This window comes from Coffea arabica, chromosome 4e (genome assembly GCF_036785885.1).
Source record: "Coffea arabica cultivar ET-39 chromosome 4e, Coffea Arabica ET-39 HiFi, whole genome shotgun sequence".
Lineage (NCBI taxonomy): Eukaryota > Viridiplantae > Streptophyta > Magnoliopsida > Gentianales > Rubiaceae > Coffea > Coffea arabica.
In genome coordinates, this window is record NC_092317.1 from 3,864,859 (window position 1) to 3,887,125 (window position 22,267).

The 22,267-nt window shown below is 36.4% G+C and overlaps 3 protein-coding genes across 3 annotated transcripts; all 3 read right to left on the reverse strand.

Annotated features, from left to right (window-relative positions):
- Positions 1–87: 87 nt before the first annotated feature.
- On the reverse strand, positions 88–4,087 carry LOC113741435 (magnesium transporter MRS2-1). Its single transcript, XM_027268962.2, has 6 exons — positions 3,639–4,087; positions 1,967–2,560; positions 1,669–1,797; positions 1,237–1,572; positions 1,094–1,141; positions 88–458 (listed from the first exon to the last, which is right to left on the reverse strand). The coding sequence occupies exons 2-6, from the start codon at positions 2,549–2,551 to the stop codon at positions 228–230; spliced, it is 1,329 nt and encodes a 442-aa protein (XP_027124763.1). The 5' UTR covers positions 2,552–2,560; positions 3,639–4,087; the 3' UTR covers positions 88–227.
- A 2,368-nt stretch (positions 4,088–6,455) lies between these two features.
- On the reverse strand, positions 6,456–8,468 carry LOC113742777 (chaperone protein dnaJ 8, chloroplastic). The gene is made up of 3 exons (XM_027270731.2): positions 7,905–8,468; positions 7,465–7,533; positions 6,456–6,863 (listed from the first exon to the last, which is right to left on the reverse strand). Exons 1-3 carry the CDS (start codon positions 8,115–8,117, stop codon positions 6,684–6,686), a joined length of 462 nt encoding a protein of 153 aa, XP_027126532.1. The 5' UTR covers positions 8,118–8,468; the 3' UTR covers positions 6,456–6,683.
- Positions 8,469–16,257: 7,789 nt separating this feature from the next.
- Positions 16,258–17,034, reverse strand: LOC140005689 (uncharacterized). The gene is made up of 3 exons (XM_072046715.1): positions 16,817–17,034; positions 16,601–16,720; positions 16,258–16,482 (listed from the first exon to the last, which is right to left on the reverse strand). The coding sequence occupies exons 1-3, from the start codon at positions 17,009–17,011 to the stop codon at positions 16,417–16,419; spliced, it is 381 nt and encodes a 126-aa protein (XP_071902816.1). The 5' UTR covers positions 17,012–17,034; the 3' UTR covers positions 16,258–16,416.
- Between the last annotated feature and the right edge of the window lie 5,233 nt (positions 17,035–22,267).

Sequence of the window (22,267 nt, forward strand, 5' to 3'; positions counted from 1 at the left end):
TTTGGGAGCATTCCAGTGCTTTTCGTTATCACCATGGCGTTGCTGGGGGTTCAAAGTATATTGATCGAAAAGTTAAAAAAGGGAAAGTATGAAACAGAGCAGTGAGCAGGGCCTATAAAAGAATTGAGGCAGCTTGCTCTTTTGCTATATTTCTTGGCATAGATTAGACACTCTTACAAAAATTTGATGCTAAAGGTTTGCATGACTAGCAATGCTCCTAAATTTCCTTACAGCGGCATCAGCCTTTTGTATTTGAAAAACCACAAAAATGAACAGAATATGATAATTCCACATACTGCTGTAATTATGAGGACCCACTTGAACGCATTTGGATTATCGAACAATGGTACTGTAAAATTCATGCCAAATATTCCAGCTACCACACCAAAGATGGCAACGACAAATGTTGCTGTTGTAAGTAACAACTCAAATTGTATAAGCTGGTTTCGGACATTATCCTGCAGAAAGAAATAGAATTAGTTGTCACAACTGGGTCATGCTTTATTTAAGAGCTAACGTTGAGAAACAATAACGAGTCATGTGAATTCACAATACACTCTTTATAACGCAGGACGTGTGGTTGACGAAAAATCCTTGCAATTGTTTACATTGATAGACACTTCGATGTCCTACGTACGTGATGCAAGTAAACAAAAAATTCAAACTGGGTAAAGCAATGATGACCAAACCTCGGAAACTATGTTTGACTTGCTGTGCAACGATTAGCTTACAGTCAGATATCTCAAGCGTATCCAAAGAAAATAATCGATAAGTCAACTATAAGCATACAGTCAGATATATCAAAAGTATACAAACAAAACCATCTATATAATTTTAACAAAGATGACCTGTGGTGTGTTCCAAGAATATATAATCAATATTGACTAAAATGTTCAATTTCAACTTTAAAAACTTAACAAATTAATGTTGACAGACCCTTTGAGCAGTGTGTCCACAGTTTTACCGTACGGGTAATATTAGAGATCATAGAAGAGGTATAGGTTCCATATCAATCCAAGATACATGCATATCAGTGTGCAACCTGTAGCTAAAAGACTCTTTTCACAACTTAGCCAGAGAAAGGAATGCATACCAGCTGAATGTTGATGAAATCTTCTGTGTCATCTATGTACTCCTTCAGCTGAAATCAGACAAAGAAAGTTATTCATCAACCTTTTGCCTTAAACCAACAGACAATAAAAAGCCAGCATAGGTACTTTTGACAACAGAATATACCGATGTCAACTTGTTCAAGGTGCTGTCAATAACAACAAAATAAGCTTCCAACAACATTTCGAGCTCTTCTATACTCTCATTTGCACTTTCTGAACTCCTGACACTCTCATGTCTGCTCCTTGCAATACTTAAAGTTTTCTCCAGCTTTCTGGAATCAGGAGGTGACGCAACAGGCGAGACTGGAGCAGAAATAGATTGTACACCATCACTTGACCGATATCCAAGAAGAGATTGATCACCATAAAAGGATGATTCCATTCGTCTTTTCTTCTCAGTAAGGTACATTTCAGCCATATCTCCATCATCGTCCATTAGCTGCTCTATCTCATCCCTAACCTAGATGAACGGTGGTATAAAAGAAAGACAGAGAAAACATCAGAAATGGGAAGAATGGGTTTCAATAAGATAGAAAAAATATAATAAGCACAATACCTTCTGAACTCTCCGGGTCAAAGCAACAAGTCGGCTTTTTAATCGACGAACACGCTCCAAGTTTAAGGTACTAATCTTTGATGTAAGCTCATCCAGCAGTGGGTATGCTTCAATCTCCAATTCTGCTGCCTGAATGTAATAATCAATTTTCCAACAGCTAATTATAACCATATACTGCTAAAGAAGGCATGGATAAAATTTCCTAGCACTCTTCATTAAGAGCTCAATCAATTCACGTTTCCAGCAAAGTCTTACTATTATATAGTTTAACTATTTGGTCATGGTTTCTCTTACGCACCTGAGAATCCAAAAATGTGCAAGCAGCCTCCAGAGCAACTTCAAGAGCCCGAAACTCGAAGGGCAAATAATCTGGTGAAGTATTTCCAAACATATTGTCAAAGTTCCTTCCCCTCCTGCTCGAATCACTACCTTCTGTCTGCCAAACATCACTGACTCCAGCAGCGTGCAGCCGCCGTTGCAGCTCCACCACATACTGCACTACATAGTTATCTAGAGAGTTCAAAAGCAGCACCTCATCTGCTGTTATAATACATCGAATCTGCTCCAGGTTTACAACTATTGCCTTCTCTCTTCCAAGAATTGTGGATGGGTAAACAAATAATGGATCTAACAGGCGCAAATCACGGGCAGGAAGATCACAACGACGCATCATACTGAATTTGTCAACCTCAATAACTTGCGAATTCCCAAAGGAATCGACACGAATCCATGAACGAAGGCCTTGGCCACGCTTTTTGAGGCCTAGAACGTCAACACCTGGAAATGGTGGACGGCCAGATGCAGAGGGCCTATAAGATACATCTCGAAGATTTGCAGCTGATGCAGGTTTTGGGGGTAGAAGGCGTTCTTTAAGATCAGCCATTTTCTAATTCTGAGATGTGAGAGAAGAAACAGAAATCAAACCATTACTTTGCATAATGAATGCAAAAACGAACAGAAGAATGTCACAACGTACAAAATGCCAAATATTTCATGATTTCAAGTAAAACTCATCCATTCACTATCTACCCCATGCATCATGTAAGAATTAGGGAACACTGGATCTATTTGGCAGTGCATGATGCTCTATTGGAAGCATTATTACTGAAAAACTTCATCACATAACTAAGTACTTTCACTAAAAGTAAAATGCTGTATGGTTGAGCTGGAATGATGAAATTCCTTCAGGAAAAAAGAAAAAAAAAGTCATGACATCATATCTCTTGTTCAGCTTACGAGGAAAATATACATTTTATTCCACAGTAAGGACAAAATGCTCGAATGCAGATATCAATCACCTTTGAATTGTCCTAACTCCGGCAAAAAATTTTGCATAATTGTCATTCATCCAACGCTGACAGTATACACACTGTCAGTGTAGGAAATATTAATCCCTTTACTTTTCCAATGCCTAAACGCAAAGATGATCAAAGGGCTAAACTAATTCATTCAGCAGAGCTACATTTTCAACATGACACCAGCAACAATCCAAGCACCATTCCCGCCCTCATTTCTCTTCCACCCATAAGGGTCCCACAATCCCCAAAAAGGCATTAACGAAAATAACATTCCCTTCACTGTTTAAAGGAAATGCCAAATCACATTCCCAGAATCCCAGAAATCAAAAGAAAAAACCGATAACTGAAATAGATGCTATTTTCCAATTGACAATCATACTCTTTCCAACAAAACAGCTTCAACCCCCATAGCCCTTCACTTTTTTCTTTCCACAATTCAATTATACGTAATAATATGGACAGTTCAAAATGAAAACAACACAGACAAATAGATTCAATCACAACATCCATCTCAAATGGGGACAAGTAAATTAGAAAAACAGTGTATTATTGTCAGAAATGCGATCAAATCCAAAAATTCCTCCCAAATCCGCGAAAGAGAAATTCGAACAAACTCTGCCAACTTAGCTCAATCAATTGAATTCACAGAAAGCTACGAACTCTGCAACATACCTCCAGAAGAGGAAGAAGCTAGGGTTTGGGCCAAAATGCCGCCGTAGCTGCCTCCACCGTAATATTACGTAAGACAATTATAAAATTCTTTACACTGTTGCATCGGCAACTCGAGAAACAAAAGAACAGAAAAAAAAATCCCCCCGGGGCTCGTGGGCTTATTTTATCTGAATCATCATTCTCGTCAGGAAGGGTACAAGAATCTTGATTGCCTTCCAAGAATCTTGATTGCCTTCCTCGGAGAGAAAGGAAGGAACTTCTCAGTAAAACGACCTCGTAACTTGGTCGCTTTGATTGACGTCAGCCTTTCATAAAGCCGGAGCTACAGCTACTACTTACCGAAGCAATCATAAGCTTGTTATTGTTACTATTATAGTAGTTTTTCTTTTTTGGAGACTATTGTAGTAATTAATGTATAACAATGGATTATTTTCCCCCATTTTCTTGGCAGTGAAGTGTTTTGGCGTCCGCTGTTTTCTACCGCTTTTTATCCTAAATTCATTTCGTAATTGATATATGATCATTTTTTAAAAGAAAAATGATTAGATCCCTTTGGTAGTTAAACAAAAGATTTGGTCCATATTCATTTTCGACCCTTTAAAAGTAAGATATGACTCAAATTATATTTATTTTATCCAAAAAAAAAAAAAGATTTGACCTAATTCATACAATTTTTTGTTACTAAAAAAGTGAAATCTGACATTTTTTACATAAAAAAAATGAGTATATATTAGTCATGTGATGATTTTTAGTCTAAAACCTAGTCAAAAATTTAGATTAAAACCAAATTTTATTAATTTAAATTTGTATAGGATGTAAAGTTAATATTTTAAAAATGAAAGGAAAAAAAATCATTTGGCAAAATGTGGAAGGCGTTCTGTATTACTTTCCTTTCTTTTCAATAAGCAGTTACAAAAAATAACCATCTTAAGCCGAAGGAGTTAGAATTATGGTGTTTTTATGAGATTCTATAATTTTCGAATGGATTTGGATTTTTATTGCACGTATAAATTCCAATTGAGGAATCTTTGAGCATGAATCCATTGTTTAATTTTTTTCCCTAGTGAATAATGTCTTAATCCATGACGTATGAGGCATGATTAAATATAGATGTGATCATGTGGTATTGGTAGATACAGGCCAAAAATATATAAATAAGCAATTCCTACTTTTAAGCTTTAGCTTTTGATTTTCATTGAATCTGGTGGTTTAGATTTCATTTTTCCTTCCTTTTCCACTTGTTGATTATTGTATTACGACAACAAGACGAATTATTATTATATCCTTAACCTTCCGTCTGGACTAACTTCACGCAAACTCAAGAGTTGGTTTTTAATCAATTCTTTTTTATCTCTAAGTGAATAAACGAGGGTCACACATGCCAAATCACAATGGTTGATGATAAAATTCACGGGGTTCACGATCTTACTTAAAGTATTTTGATTGGCTAAATATCAATTTCTAAACTTGTCAAGTAATTAATCTGGATCGAGATAAAACTTCTCGTTGCTAATAAATAATAATCACATTTATCGACTTAGCTCCTCCTTAGATCCTCTTCTTACTATTACTACTATTTATGGCTTTTTTCCTCCTTCTTCTTCTCGTCATCTTTTCCTTTTTCCTTTTTCTTTTTGATTCATGGATAACGAATCAAACTTTTCAATCCAAATTACCCAGGTAACTACTCCTTACTACGTCATCTTCAAATGGCAAGGAGTAGACAATTCAGAGTTCAATCTGCCCAAAAGGGCAAGAACGTGATATACAATGCCCTGCAGAAAACAACACGACTTCAACCGTCTACGAGTTCATTGACCTCGAAAGCGTTCACCGGCAACCACGACTTCTCCCAATCACGGCGTGCCCGGGCTAAGGGGCTTGTTGGATGCTGGAGCATCACCATTATTGATTATTGACGTTCTTGAAATCACGTACCTATTCTCAAAAAAAAAAAAAAAAAAAAAAAATCACGTTCCTCATAGTTTAACTGCCTCTCCGATTGTGACGTCCCCATTATTGATTATTGAGATGGCCGCCCCACCAATCATATGACAGCTGATTTGCAATTCTCCATCCTGGAATCCTCTTCTCCTTCATGATGTTACAGTAACTTCATATTATAAGTTAATGACTTTCCTGATCCATTTTCTTTTCCAAGTTACATTTTAAACAGGAACGGGTGAACAGTGAAAAGAGAGCAAGAACAGGGCAATCTTGTGATCCTAATGGTCTAATCTTCTTGATACTTCAATCTGTTATTTTTGAATGAACAATTTAAATCAGTGTCTTCTGATTAACCACTCCTTTTATCTTTAACTTCAAGATTGATGGGCTCAATTTCATCACCAGCATCTGCTTCAAGATTAAAGCAGCTTTTAGATTCAGCAGCATCACTCCCAAGTCCCAGTCTGTCAATCCCATGGCTTCGAGCTAGTATTACTGGGCAAACCAATTTCCTGTTTTGAAAAAAAAAAAAAATTTCCTTGATTACTCCCCTGCACCTGCAGGCCCCTGATTGCCCTTTGATGTTCCATCTATATTAAGCTTCCGGATGTTAGGCTCAGGAGGAATTAATTCAGTACTAAGCTTGGAATTTACCGATGAAATCATAGGAAGGAGTAATTAGAAACCAAGTTCCTGGCATTTGAAAGTGGTGAGGGGTGAGCTCAGTGCTTTGACAGGCCCAATATAGGTTTTTTCCTGTGATTCCATAATGCCCCAGAGGCAGAAGGAAACAAATGTACTCAGGGCCAAGGAACCAAGTTGGACAGATAGCATAAGAACAGTACAGAAGCGAAAGTGAAATCTTTAAGCTTTGAGCAAATTTTCAGTTCATTGATAGATGAGCACATGCAGTGTATTGAATTCACATCAAGAAAAGGTTCCGACATGATACAACTAATTAGAAGTACCCCCAGAATATTTACATAAATCCGACAATTTGTACATCAACCTCAACCATCTTCATCTGTTTCTTAGGTTGAAGATGTGGGTTTTTTTAACGGCCCTGTACTGTTGAAACAACCAAGCAATAAGATTTGATTAAATGTATGGATTGATATGGGATGTGTAGTCACGAATCCCCGCTCCTTCCCATCCCATCCATTCTTCCCACATGTCCCAATCAGGATCATTCATCCCCCTGAATGAATCATCTATACCGTCATCATAAGCCTCCATTTGTGATTGAGTTGATTCCCCTCTGAGATTACTCATCACAATCTGCAAACAAACCATGGAAACGAAAAAGCTCAATAACAGTACAGCCCACCTCTACCAGAAACTTGCATCAATCAAGAACCAATGAACTGATGACTATGATACTTTAATAACCAAGTTTTATCCAAAATTCTTGAATTGCTTCTTTCGGATAAGATCAGCAACTTGAGCAACCTACACCTGATGTGGCTTTCATCCTAATTTTTAACATGGCTGGAACAGATGCAACGTCTTGGGACAGGTTGAGAAACGTTGCGTGAAGCAATTGGCATCACTTTGATTGACAATGAAAAGGACTTGTTCTCCATTATTGTCACGTATAATAATTTTTTGGAAAGTTGTCGCGTATAATAATTGAATACGATTGGGAATAGGTAAAATGCTTGGCATATCCTTTTCAGTTATAACATGATATTATATTCCAACTTAAGGTCAACCATACATCCGAGGCTCCCACTTAGACCATAAAGTAATCATGCCCAGATAGACTACTATAGGATGATGTCTGAGATATCACTTCATTATCATATATATGTTATTTGTAACCTCAAGATCAACTGAACCTAATTTGTTAACGAGAACAGAGATCAACATGCTGACTTACATCATAAGCTTCATTAATTTCGTGAAATTGCACGCCACAGTTGCTCCCTTTGCAGACATCAGGATGATACTGAAATTGGATCACGGATAGATAATACATCAATAAACCAGCATTAGTTATGATATAATCTTAGCGCCAATTTTTTTTTAAAAAAAAAATAGGGCAATTTGAAACATTAACAGGCAACAATTGGCAACCAAAAAAAATCAAACTTGAAGGATCAGAAGTGAGAAATTCTCCTTCACATTATTACATGGCCCGGATTGAATACAGAACCAGAAAAGTGAAAAGTTAAGAACTTTCCAAATGAGCAATCAATTTAAAGAAAAGATTTTTATCCCAAAGCTGGCGTCTAGCAAATGGAAATGTTTGTAAAGATCAAATTTTTAGTGACAATAACACAAATAAAATGGAAAATTGGAGGTTAAAAATAAAAATACCTGAAGAGCGAGCTGTCTGAAAGCCTTCCTGACCTCAGATTCAGAAGCACTAGGGTGAATCCTTAGGGTCTTATATGGATCTGCGATAGAAGAAGAAACGCACGATACCCTGAACTTGGTATTGTCCTTGCCATTGTTCTTTCCCTTCTTTGCTGAGTTCTTCATCTGAATCCAAGAAGACGATGAAGAGGCAGAGCCTACAAAAGTCGCCATTGTTTCTGAAAAAGTCAAAAGCTACTCTTGGATCAATAAAAATTGGATTCTGTTTTCTTTTTTTCCAATAGAAATGAGCAAACCCGGATGCGATTTAGCAAAACCAGCTTCAAAGATATATATAGATTATGGGTATAAGATCATCTATCGAAGGGTCTGAAAGGAACAGGTAAATGAATATGGAAACGGGTTAGAGAAGGCAAGGTTTGGTGAATGTGAAAGCTATGTGAATATTTTAAAAGGGCAAAATTCAAAGAACAAGTCAATTGCCAATGAAGAATAGTATGGGGAGGGTACTTTTCTTTGAATGCAATAATGGGTTGAAATGGATAGGATATAATGAATCTGTTCAACTGGGAAAGAAGAAAATGGGCATATATAAAGATCAAGAAGAGAGCGGAAGGGCAAAAGGGGTTGATCTATGTGTCAAGCTGACGTAGGAAATGAAGTCCTTATCCATGGTGGTGAATTTTGGAGGCGAAGTGTCACCTGGCAATTTTTGATTTCTCTAGGAGCCAAGTCCTTTTGAGGTGTGGACAATAGAAAGGGAGAGATTTGGAGAGTTATCCGACCCTTGGGAGTTGGGTTGGTGACTCTGTCCAAGCCTTTTCTCGCAGAGAATCTTTTAAGATTTTCAAAGGATATGCCTCGTCTTTCCTGTTATTCACTTGAGGCCTAGTTTAAGTTATACTATTCCAAATTGTCCCTCAAACTATGAATTTCAACATGCTACTCCTTATCTATATTTAGATTAGGTTGTTACATGAATTTATCTTGAAAATCACTTAAATAGATGAGTTAGAAAACTTATGTCCTAAGTAATTTCCACTAGGATTTACATTATTGTATATGAATTCTGTTATTTTATTGTGCGCTTATATAAAAAGAAGAACGTTGAATCTTTTTTCTCTCTATAACAGGGTTTCGATTACTTGGTCACAAAAGTGTACGATCGTTTCAATAGCAAACTAAGATGTAGCTATATTCCCTTACTTTCTTTTACCACATTTTTTTTGAAAAATTGGATCAGTTAACTTATAATTATTACAAGTGAATTCTATTGAAAATAATAGGAGAAAATTTTAAAAAAAATTAATCTTCACAGACAAGCCTTTTATCTCTTATTTACGTCTCCCAACCATATCATATTATTTACCTCTATGGTTAGATTTAACTATTTCTTCTCATGAGGGATTACTACTACATAGAGTGAGATTTTTGTATTCTTTTTCTACATATTTGACGTGACTGGATGTTTTGTGATGCCGCCAAATATCCTGAAAAGTTATTATGCATGTAAAAATATCATATTATCATTAAAAAATAATAAACGTAAAATGCTACCATTTTTTGGTAATTTTCCAAGTGTTTTTGTTGGATTTTTAACGTATTACATAAGAATTGCTCGCTAGTGTTTCATTGTTGTACATAAAAATTTTTCACCTTAATGAATTCAATCCAATGAAAGAACAAAAAAGAAAAAGCCATCAATTAGGGTAGAAATTATTTGAAATGATCGAGACGAAGAGCAGCAATAACAAAACAATTGGGGTTAAAGGTAGAAAACGTAAAATCAGAGGGCGAAATCAAAATCGAGTGAAACAAAAGTGCTGATGTGGAAGAATTTGGTGACGTGTATTTTTGTCATCCAGTAAAACAAACAGTGTCTATCCAATAAATGAATTAATTACAAAAAAAAAAAAAAAAAAAAAGCAAAGGAGCTCGAGGTCGAGGCAAATACCCTGTGGCTTCTCATCCGCTGCCGGTGGGCGCGGTCTGGATTTGACGTCATCAAGCTAATTTTCTGTAACTGTCATTTGAAGATGGTGGATAAGGATTCTCTGGTACTCTGAACACGTGTCTATCATGCACCGCTGCATCAGTCCTTGATGATCTAGGATCCACATTCCACACACTTGAAGCCCCATTTCCAGGAAAATTCGACTTTTCAAAAGCTGTGCAGCCCTTTGAAGTTCTGAAATTGAAAAATCAATTTTTTGATTACTCAGTCGCAATGGTCAACAGCAGAAGAGAAAACGAAAGGAAAGGTAAACGAATCAATTAATAGTGGTTAAACTGATCAAGTAAAGTTGCAATTGACATGTTAAATTGTAGTACAATATTAAAAAGTGGGTTCTTCTATTTTGTTTCCCAAAGACAAAGAGCGTATTCAACAACCTCTCTAGTTGTTTGCAAAAGTTTCCATTTTTAAGCTGAAGTTTACATAATTCAGGTGGTAAATATTTGAAATTCACATTTTTAAGCTGAAGTTTACGTATCTGGCATCATGCTTTTTTACCAACTTAGGTTCAAACCTCTCGTGGAACATTTGTCCATTGCACAGGACCTGTATAATGCGTTTTATCCATCCGTGTGATTGATAGGTTATTGCATGAGATGGGATTTATCCGGTGCGCAGTTTTGGATAACCAATTTGAGTTCCCTTGTCACAAAATAAAAATAAAAAAGTAATCGGTAACAATTACTTGATCCGGTCCTTTCTCTTAAATTGTGGCTTTCATTTGAGATCAGAGAAAATCTTTTACTTTTACCTTTTTTTTTACTCAATTTGATGAGAAGAAAATTTTTTTTTACTACAGTAGCTGCAAGCCTACAATATGAATCTACCCTTAGGATATACTGTACATTGGTTCTTACTTTTCCATGGATGTCTCTTTATGCATAGTGACTTCAATAATTCGAATTGACTTTTATCTCTCTTCTCGAGTTAGTTATAAGTTATTAGCCTTTAATAAAATAAGGGCAAATTTTATATTTTTATTTTTTCAACGTTTTCGTAAGACCACATTGAATTCGATAAAGGAGCGTGGACCACAAAAGCGTTCCGTAAACTAAAAGCCATCTCTTGTGTAGACCGCGTGGTCCGAACTGCAGAAGTGAACTTGGTCCAAGACACAAAAACCCATGCATGTCTCCTTGTAGTTGTCTCGTCCAAACAAAAATAATTTTCACGTGTATTTTACTAAGTCCTGAGTTAACGCGACAAGTCTAGTTGATAAAACATCTTAACAGGTCATGAGTTTAACTCATCAAGAAAGTGAGTTGGAATCACCGTTGATCATCTTTTTAATAATTAAAAAAAAGTCATACTCACAAAGAAGAATTAAGCAAAACTACAAGGAACTTTCGAAGAATGAAGCAAAAACAAGAAAAAGAAGAAAAGTTTTCATACTCACAAAGAAGGAATTAGGAGAGCATCAAGTTTAGAATTAATCATTTGTACTCAAGGTAGATATCCACCTACATTTTCAACGCAGCAAGTATGAAAGTTAGGTAATATAAATACGTAGATCTCAAGGAACCACCATTAGGAAGTTGAGAGGAAAAAAATGGCATACAAAACAAAGTACAGTATGGTCTAAAAAAATGCGTCGAATTTGACTATCAATCAATTCAAAAAAAAAAAAAAAAAAGACTATCATCAATTGCTTCCTACTGTATTTTGGTTATGCTGAGTTATGATGGTCCAAACTCCATGTTAATATCATGCAAAACAAAGTCCTAGGACTAGAGAAACTAAGGAACTTTTATAGTAGAACAAAACGCAAATTGCAAGTGGTACAATTTACCAATAAAACGCTAAGATATTTCTTCCATCACCTAGTCGGCAGAGGTAGGTAGTAGTGTTTTGTGCATTCATGGTAGATGTTCTTAATTGTGTGAGGTGGGTAGCTTTTGACTTTTGAACGGATTTATATGTTAGAGAGGACTCTTCCTTTTCCTGGTAGTTGATGCTACGACAAAATTCCATCGGATTGGCTTTCAATACATGGATTATGATCAGGTTAAATCTAAATAATGTTTTCTGCACTCGTGTTTCAGTCTTTGTACCTTAGCTTTATGATGGAATGGGGTTTTGCTAACATTTCCTCTCTATGTATAGCAATGGAGAACCTCTGAATTAGAAGCAGGATTCCATTCTTGATGATAAACGTACGTAAGGACATTTTTTATTGGTGAGTGCTCCAAATTTTTTGTGCGAAGTAGCAGAAGCATTTCTGTTACACAGGCAAAATTAGGTTATATGTTTTCCAAATTTGGCGTCATAAACTACAGATGGTTACGATAGTTAGAGGGAAAGGCTAGTTACAGCTAATCTGCTTGTAAAAGATTGAAAATTCTTAATTCTAGAAAAAAAAAAAAGAAAAAAGCTTCATCTCGTTCTTGCTATACTTATGTATAGTGCACTAATACTTTGTGCATCCTATTGTACCATATTCTAATCTGTTATTTGAGAAATTCGGTTTTTGATGTATGTAATTCATCAAGATTATGTCCAAGAATTCTTTTTGTCCCAAAGCGTGAAAAGCCAGCAACTTTTTTCCCTTTTATCTTGCCCTTGAAGCGGATTTGGTCCCTTAGGTTCTGCATCTCTCCGTTCACCCTTTAAACATCCACATCTATAATACTTTCTTCGCAGCAAAAGCTTAGCTCCCAAAAAAAAAAATGAAAAAAGTGAGATTGACAGTTTTGGTATGTGAAAGTGGACCTCAATATCGCGATCAGATCGTTGGTTAATGGCATTCCTGTTCACGCCTACTGAAAACTGAACTCTCTCATCCATTGGTTTATCAATGTTATGATATGGTTTGCCTTATTAATTATATATCTGTTTGCATGTCAAGACTCAAGCCAACAAGTAGAGGATTCATTAGCTCGACGTACCGCTGCGTGGAGAATTGGATATGCAGTGGCATGCAGAGGCAAATTTAGGTTATATTTGACTTGAAATACTTATTAGAAGCCGCAAATGGCAATATAGGCAAAAGAGCTGATGATAGTCGAAAAGGGAGAACAATCTAAAATTGTGTGTGAGAAATACCAAAAACACACTTGAGAGACCAGAAATTATTCCGAGTGCCACAGTTATAGAGCTTTATATATCTAACTAAATGTATGTTATCTAAAATGAGACATAATGGACGGTGTAAGTCAAGATGATACTCCAATGCTTCACATAATATTACTTTTCTATTTATCAGAATTACATTTACGTTGACAGAAGCAGAATTTTTTTCCTGACATGCAAGTTTCCTGTCTAAGATTCCTGGCAAAAGTGCATGCGTCCAAATAATCACTAGCATAGCAAGAAACAGAATAAAACAGCAGTTCTCCAGTTTCCTATTTAATCAGTGAGAAGTGAGAACCATCAATCGATGCAACTTTAGGACGAGGGGAATCAAATAGTCGTAGTTGTTGTTGTTTTTGTTGAGAGAGATGGGGTAAATGATGAGATCAATGTCTTGATAAAGAAATATTTGGACATGAGATTATTTGAAATATTATTTAAAATAAGTATTATAGTATATATTTTTGGAATACAATGTATGTGAGATAAAAAATTAATTGAAATAATAAAAAGTTGTTTGAAAATTGTGTTTGCAATAATTTTATTATCCAAACATTCCGTTAGTTTCGTGAGTAAAGAATTATGTCCCACATTAGTTCGAGATGTAAAGAAAGAGCGGTTAATATGTAAGTAAGAACTCAAAATTTAATAGTTTAAACTTTTGAGTCAGAGTTGAATTCTTGACTTATATATTGGACTCTTTGATCGGGTCTATAGAGGTGTTTTTCCCTAACAAATGGTATTAGAGCTTCTAGTTGCAAGATTAAATTACTCATGGGCAAGTGAATTTGGACTCTTTGATGGACTCTCTCGAAATGTTTCTCTCTAACAAGTGGTATCAAAGTTTCTAATTGTAAGATTAGGTTATTCATAGGCAAGTGGATTTTTTTGGTGAAAATTCTCTTTTTGGTGGTGCGAAACTGGGTTACTCATGAGCAAATGGATTCTTCTTGTAAAAATTCTTTTCTTGATGGTAGATCAAAGTGTTAAGGAATTTGGTTACGAAATTGAGTTGCATGGGCAAGTGGATTCTTCCGGTGAAAATTCTCTTTTTGGTAGTGGATTGAAGTGTTAAGGAGTTTAGTTCCGAGACTAAATTACTGATGGGCAAATGAATTTTTCTCACAATTGAGCCGATGAATATTTTTTCTTGGTGGTGAACAGAAGTGTTAAGAAATTTGGTTCCTATTGAATCAAGTGCACCATGAGTTTGACAAGAGGTTCAGTACTTTTAGACCAAAGAGTCAAGAGTTGGCAGGGGTCTAGAATTTAGCTTGGACGTTAAAGAAAAATGGATCCATAATTGGAAGAATAGATGACTTTAAGTGTTAAGGTGAGTTTGCATGGAGTATTAAAGTGGCAGAGCCAAGGGTTGGTAGGGGTCAAAATCCAATTTGGATGTTGAAAAATAGTGGATCCATGATTAAGAGAAGATCATCTCAAGTTGGATGCTGTGAGAGGTTACTCACAAAGGGTTGTAAACTTAGGTTTAATAGAAGAGGTTACTCGTGAAGGTTTGGATGCTGAAAAAAAGTGGGTCTGTGATTGAGAGAAGAGATGACTTTAGGTGTTAAAGTGGATTGGGAGAACTGCACAAATAGTCCCTCACATATTGCAAATGTGAAAATTTAGTCCCTCAGATCAAAAATGATCAATTTTAGTCCTTATCAAATAAAAAATGATCAATTTGAGTCCCTTTTCATTTTTCCGACTGATTTTTGCCCGGAATATCTCACGCGCACACCACGTGGCCAACTTTTCAAGGGTAAAAATGCCAAACCACTTATCTGTTGACCAAAACCAAAATGTAAAGGACGAATACTTCCCGAAATTCTTCTTCTTCTTCATTTCAACCAAACCCAAAAGCTGAGCCTCATCTCCATGGCAGAACCACCAACTTGTAATTGCGGTGTACCAGCTAGGGTGAAGACGTCATGGACAACTGAAAATCCAGGAAAGAGGTTCTATGGTTGCGCTTACTACGAAGTAAGTGTGCCTGATTTCTGTTTCTTTTTTCTTTTAGAAAATGTGAAATTTGAAGAGGTAATTTTGAACAGCATAATGGTGGCGGCGGCTGTGGCTATTTCAAGTGGTATGATACAAACAGTTGCGAGAGGTGCGATAAATTAGTGAGACACACAAGAAGATTGGCGAAGAGATTAAGAGAGTTGGAGGCAAAGATGGAAGAAACAAGACGCAAGGAGAAAATGATGAAATTGTTGCTGTTTGCGGCCTTTGTTGTATTCATAGTGCAGAATTTATTGAGCAAAGATTGAGTTGTAACTGGCATTTGTTGGTGCAGGCGGTGAACTGGGAACTGGGTGGCTTTTATTTGTTGTACTTAGGTTGTGTTACGTTTAGTGGCCCTGTTGATTGTACAAATGGGAGTTGGAATGCAATTATGAAGCTTAAGTTCTTTCTGGTATATTGTGATTTTTTCTTGAATATGAGCTTACAGCATAAGATGGAATAAAAGTCTAACTTAAAAGATAATGCAGATGATAATGGCGATATTATAAGCGAAGACCCTCATGTTAGGGAAAAATTTTCTTGATCAAGTCCCATAAGTTAAACCTCACCTGCTGAGAGGGAATAATGGTATAGTATAGGTTACAAAAAACATTTCCAACTACAGGTTAAAAAAACACACTCGTGCATATCAAATACATTCTAAAGCCTAAAATATATATTTTTAAAAAAAAACTGTTTTAGGGTGGCTATTAAATATTGGAAAGAGAGGAGGACAAGCAAACCACTAGAGTGAGCCAACATGGCCGCATGTTAAGTCTTAATGCAGAGTTGGTAAGTAAAAGAATTTGTCAAAACTGCTGCTATACCGAAGCAGCAGCAGCAGGAGAGGGAAGAAAGTCGAAAGGGGAAGAAGGCATTAACACAAGATTTCATATTGCAGTCCACCATGTCTAGTCAGCCAAATATGAGACCAACAACATTAAAACCTGCCCTGCCAAAAACTTTTTAAGGGTTAAGCCATATCAGAACTTGGCAAGGTTTCAACAACATTAACTAACTACTCAATATTTGTGTCAGTAAACAAAATTGGAGACAACATAATTGTATATTCATTCTTCAGTCCTGCCAATGTCATCTGCTGAGGGTTCAACTAACCAATAATCAGTCCTTTCAAAAATAAGAAGAGCATGCATTCCATTGCAATGAAAAAAAACAGTACATAACCGAGCCAAGTACATTCATTACAATACGCCTGTTATAAAAAAAAAATGCAATGAACTAAGAAATCAATTCCATTGCTCCAAAAAAAGGTCTGCTGAAGTCAAATACAAGACAAAAAGGCGAAAAATAATCCATTTGCAGCACTCTTTTGTGGATTCTTTATTATATCCACCATTTGCAGCACTCTTTTGTAGATATCTTTGCAGTCATCCCTCTTTGCAATAACAGGCCAGTCATCTAGGCCTTTTTAGCCCTCTTTGCAGCACTTTTAGAAGTAGATATATTTGCAGTATTCTTGGGCCTCTGATACAAACAAAACAATGAAGAGGCCATTACTTACAGTCAATAGCAATTTTTGCAGTCTTAAAAGTAGATATCTTTGCAGTCTCTTTAGACTATGCATGTAGTAGACAATACTTACAGCCAATCCAGGTGGTTCCCATGGGTGTCTCTTATAGAGAGAGGCCAATGTTGAATCACAACTACTTCGAGTGTGTCCAAATCTCCGACATACACCACATCTGTACTTGACTTTCTTACCCTAACAATTGGCAACCAGAAATTCAAGTAAATAAATAATAGTATAGAAAGAAGTCAACATGCTATTATTAGTATGAACAAGTAGAGAAACATGAACTGGAGATGTTGCATTCTTTGTTGTCAATGTTGAAGTAGGTGGTTGGCTGGTTGTAGGTTGATCTGGGATTTGACTGATGAGATCAAACAAGACTTGGTCATTTGTATCAGTCTCCAAGCCACTTGCACCAAAAACTGCTTCAGGTGTGAAATTGGACTGCTGAGGTTGGGACTGCTTGTTTGCACCAGGATTCATAGTGTTGGGAGTCTGCTGTTGTGATTGAGAGCTACTTGTAATCGCAGTAGCTTGTTGCTGGACATTCTCTTGATCATGACTGCTTGGACACTTCCTACTATTGTGGCCCTTCTGTTTACACTTTCTGCACTTATAATCCATTAGACCAACTCTAGACAGTCTCTTTGTTTGTCCTCGAGAAGTTGTTGTAGCTGGTGGCTCATCTGGCTCTCTTCTTCTTACCTTCTTTGGCCGGTCAGGAAGCTTGATGGTTTCAGGTGGTAGGATAGGCCCCTGTTTCAAATCCTTCCACAAATGCTCACCATTGAGAGGATATATTATAGGCCCATATGCCTTCATATAGGCCTCTTTTGAGTAGCATTCATGAACAAAGTTCTCGGGAGACTCCTTTGTCAAAGCAATAGCACTTATTGCATGAGCACAAGGAATGCCATTTAGTTCCCACCTTCTACAACTACAAGTTCTGCTAGCCAAATTCACAGTGTACCTATCCCCATACATACATCTCACCTCATAATTCCAGTCCCCTGAATGTGTAGCTATACATGCATTAGAAGCAGTTTTTACCTTTTTCAACTTTTTTAAAATTTTGGGACATACCTTTCCTGTATATTTCTTCATCCACTCCCTCTTATTCTCCATTCTAACCATTAAATAAAGTCATATTGTTTCCAACATACCTAGTATAGGCCTCTCCCTTGCTTCTAAAATGCTGGAGTTGAAACTCTCACAAAGATTATTCAATAAAATGTCAATTGTCACATTTAGGGGAGGTTCTAAAGTAAGCTCTGGACCATTGCTGTGGTGTTGTGTTGTCAACCAACCATTGAAATGCACCCTCATCAACTGCTTTCAAAGCTTCCATCAAAGCCTTGAACAGATTTTTGTAAGGAGCACTTGCAAGTGCCCAAATTCTCTCCTTTAATGCCAAACCACCATGCAGCTTTTTAAAGTTATTGTACTTGTGTCTCACACACATCCTATGCTCCACATCTGGAAGCAAATCTTGAATAGCTTGAATCAGTCTCTTCAACAAATAAAAAGGTGAAACCAGATCATCAAATTAAAACTAGCAAACTCAGTTTAAAAAAACCCCAGAAAAATACACTAACATACCTTTTGTTTATCAGTAATAATTGTCCAATGATTTTCATCTCTGATTTGGAGGTCATTCAGCAATTCACCTACGAACCATTTCCAAGTCAGCTTGTTTTCTATTTCCACCACAGCATAGGCAATGGGGTACAACTGATCATTGGGGTCAATTCCTACAGCTGTAAGCAACACACCCTTGTGGGGCCCTCTAAGATGGCAGCCATCTAACCCGACAACAGGCCTACAACCACTTAAAAAGCCTGTCTTGCATGCATTGAGACAAATATACAACCTCTCAAACCTATCTTCTCCCTCATCATTTTCAACAGTGGTCATGAAAACATTTGAGCCAGGATTAGCCCTCTTTACTTCCCTACAATAGTTTCTTAGTTTGTTGTATTGGGCTTCATGTTCACCATTAACTAAACTCTCTGCCTTTTTCTTAGTTCTATAAGCTTGCCACCTAGAGATGTTGACATTAACATCAGTCTTCACTTTATCTGTGAGCGTAGTCACCTTCATGTCGGCCATGGCAGTCAGCTCCTTTTTGTATCTATCAACCAAAAAAGTTGAATTTGCTAGTCCGTGGTCAAATGTCCTCCCACAACTGTGTTTACCTTGCATGCTCTTGATTTGAAAAGTCTTTTTGTCTAGCATAACAGCTGTAGAAACTTTCCAGCTACAGTCCTTGCAATAAGCCGTAGCTCTTCTGCCATCATTTTTACTGAATTTTATCTTCCTTCCGTGAACCACTCCATGGCTCTTGCATGCCTTCATGAACAACTGCTTACAAGTAAAAATCTGCCCAACCTCAAATTTGGGATCAATCATATCAGTTTCAGGGTTAAATTTTGGAAACTTAGCTCTCTTTCTTGGCTGATCTTCTTTTTCTTCTGAGTCACACCAACTATCAAATTCATCTGAGTCAGTAGCATCTTCTTCCATCTCAGCATTCTCCACTTGACATGTTCTCTCCTTTGTACTCTTATTTGATTTGCAATTTTTGACAATTTTCTCCCATTCAGCTTTTCTTTCTTTAACAGATTTTACTATGTCTTCTTCATCACTGAACTCATAGTCACTATCAATGAACTTGTCACCATCAACAGATTCCTCATCTTCCTCAGCATGTGTCTCCTTCTTACTCTTCTTCTTTCTCTCAACTTTTTCAGCCTGCTCTTTATTTGTTGAGAATTTTTTCTGTAATGATTTCTCCTTTGGTGATTTGTTAGTAGAAGGTGCATTTTTTCCTGTATTCTGTACTTCTGAGTTTGTCCAATCTTGTTCTTTTCTAAAATTCTGATCAGGCCCTCCTATATTTGCTGCATTATCTCCTTTATCAGCAACTCTAATGTCAACTTCTGAAAGCATTTCACCTAAGTTCTCTCCTATGGCTACTTCCTCTATGTGTTTATTAGCTCCTGACTCACCAGCACCTATGCTATCCTTTTCACCCTCATTTTCGGATTGAGTTATAGAAATATTAGTCATCATTATTTCTTCTACATCAGAAGGTTCTTCATGCACCTTACTACCCTGTTGATTTTCCTTAGGATCAGTCCCCTCTTTTGGTTTACATGGTCCAGCTTCACATTCACTTATGGAGTAGGTTTTTAAGTGCACAAAGTATACATCAACCAGACCATATTTCACTCCGTCTCTAGCCAAATCCTGAGCAACATCTTCACATAACACATACACTAACCCATCCTCCATGTTCTTCCCGGGTATTAAGTAATAGCATATTACAGTAAACTCAGGATAACCCAGTTTTTCTGCAACCCTATCAAGTGTACATATAGACCATCTGTCAGGATTGCAACAGTCAACAATTTTTACACTACCCCCGCGGTATTCTTTGTTCGGCAACTCAGTGAATTCACCTCCATAGTGGACCCTAATGGAAAATCGATTCATACCATCTGCCAACCATTTAGGAGACAGTTAACAACAAAAAAATTTTTTGGGACCGACAGCCCATCTATGTAAAGCGACAACACAACACAATACAAGGGACCACATGTACTTACAACAATTTAATACATAAAATTGACCACCAGCAACCCTAATCAATATAATAATGCTTCTTAACTGCACAAATCATGCTTATTGCAATTGTATTTAAACTATTCACATAGTATCTGACATCATTCCATAAATTTTATAGTTTAGGGTTTAGAAAAACATACTGTAATTTGGGATCCGTTGAATGTCTTCTTCGTCCATCACTCTGGTATGCTTGTTTCTTCTTCGCTTTAGTCACTAACGCTCCTTTTCATCAACATCAGTCCGCTGCTGGGTAGTGGGTAGTGATAATTAAGTTTTTTTGTTTGGTTGAGAGGAATCGGAGATGGAACGGTGAGTTAGTACCAAAATGGAGATTTTTTTTGGGAAGTATTCGTCCTTTACATTTTGGTTTTGGTCAACAGATAAGTGGTTTGGCATTTTTACCCTTGAAAAGTTGGCCATGTGGTGTGCGCGTGAGATATTCCGGGCAAAAATCAGTCGGAAAAGTGAAAAGGGACTCAAATTAATCCTTTTTTATTTGATAAGGACTGAAATTGATCATTTTCGATCTGAGGGACTAAATTTTCACATTTGCAATATGTGAGGGACTATTTGTGCAGTTCTCCCAAGTGGATTTGTATTGAGTATTAAAGTGAGTTGAAAAAGAATTTGTAAATTTAGATTGAATGTGAAGGGTTACTCATGAAGAATTGTAAATTTGGATTTAATAGGAGGTTTTACTCATGAAGAATTAAATGTTGAAAAATAGTGAGTCCATAATTGTGAGAAGAGATGACCTTAGGTATTAAGATGAGATTGCATTAAGTATTAAAGTAGGTTTAGAGAAGAGTTTATAAATTTGGATTTAATATGAGGGGTTACTCATGAAAGAGAGATTTATAAGAATTACTAGGAGGGGAATGCTCGCGCATCGCACGGGTGTTTGGTGCTTATGGTTAAAGAAGATTTTACGGTAGTTCAAGCGAATATCAAAAAACTCACACACATTGAGTAATAAAATGAAGTAACAAAATATCTAATGTATACTGGGAGATGGAGAAGGAAATTATGCATGCTATCTTGCTCAGTTCATATATTTTGAAACAAACACTTGTATATGAGCTTTTCATTAATAAGACTAAATAAACTTTAAACAGATACCCAAACGATTCAGAGAATGTCAAATAAACAAAGTGATTATCCACTTAAAGATGCATCTACACAACATTCTTGTTGATGAAAGTAGCCAACTATGGCGGAGGCTTTTTGATCAAAGTAGCCAACATTCTTTTTGATCGAAGTAGCCAACATTCTTGTTGATCGAAACCTATTCCAACAAAATCACACCATTTAAATTGTATAGAACAACCAACTTTGTGGGGAAACAATAATATCAACATTAAATTGCGCTAACGGAGTATCCAATTTTGGAATGAAAGCATTTAGCTAACAATAGAAATTACGGTTTTCCAAAGCAAATCATACCTTTGAAAAAAAGAATGAAACCTCACCTCAAGTTGAACCACCAAAAATAACTTCACTAGAGAACCATATTGAAATCTAGAGTACAATAGCAATACAAATAAGTATTTACCGGAAGATGAAAGGAACATAATGGAAGAATGTGAAGGGGCAGACATTTGAAGAATTGAAGTTGAAACTAATGCTCAATCATAAATTCCTTAATAAACCACATTGTCCTTGCTTTAATTGAGATGAAAATGACGTTTGAAGTTCTTCAAGTTATAATAGCAAAGTAATAGTGATAATTGATTCAAACCAAAATGAATGTCTCTGCAAGGACATTTAAGTAATTACACCAATAAAGAACCTATTATGGGTTGTACCTATTGTAGAAAAGATGACCAAATAATCTCACATTCCCAAATTACCCAAACCTTTGAACAAATCATCACTGCATCTTTTAGAATATAAGGACATTTCAGTAAACACAATAATACACACGCTATCTAAAGTAGTACCCAATACTATAACTACACTTAAAACCACGTCACAATCCCAAAATACCCCTACTCTTGCGGTTGAAATTCAAAGCTATTCTTTAATCCAAACTCATTCTTATATAATATAAGGACATCCTACATTGGTTCGAAAGATGAAAAAAGAACGATTAATATATAAGTAAGAGACTGA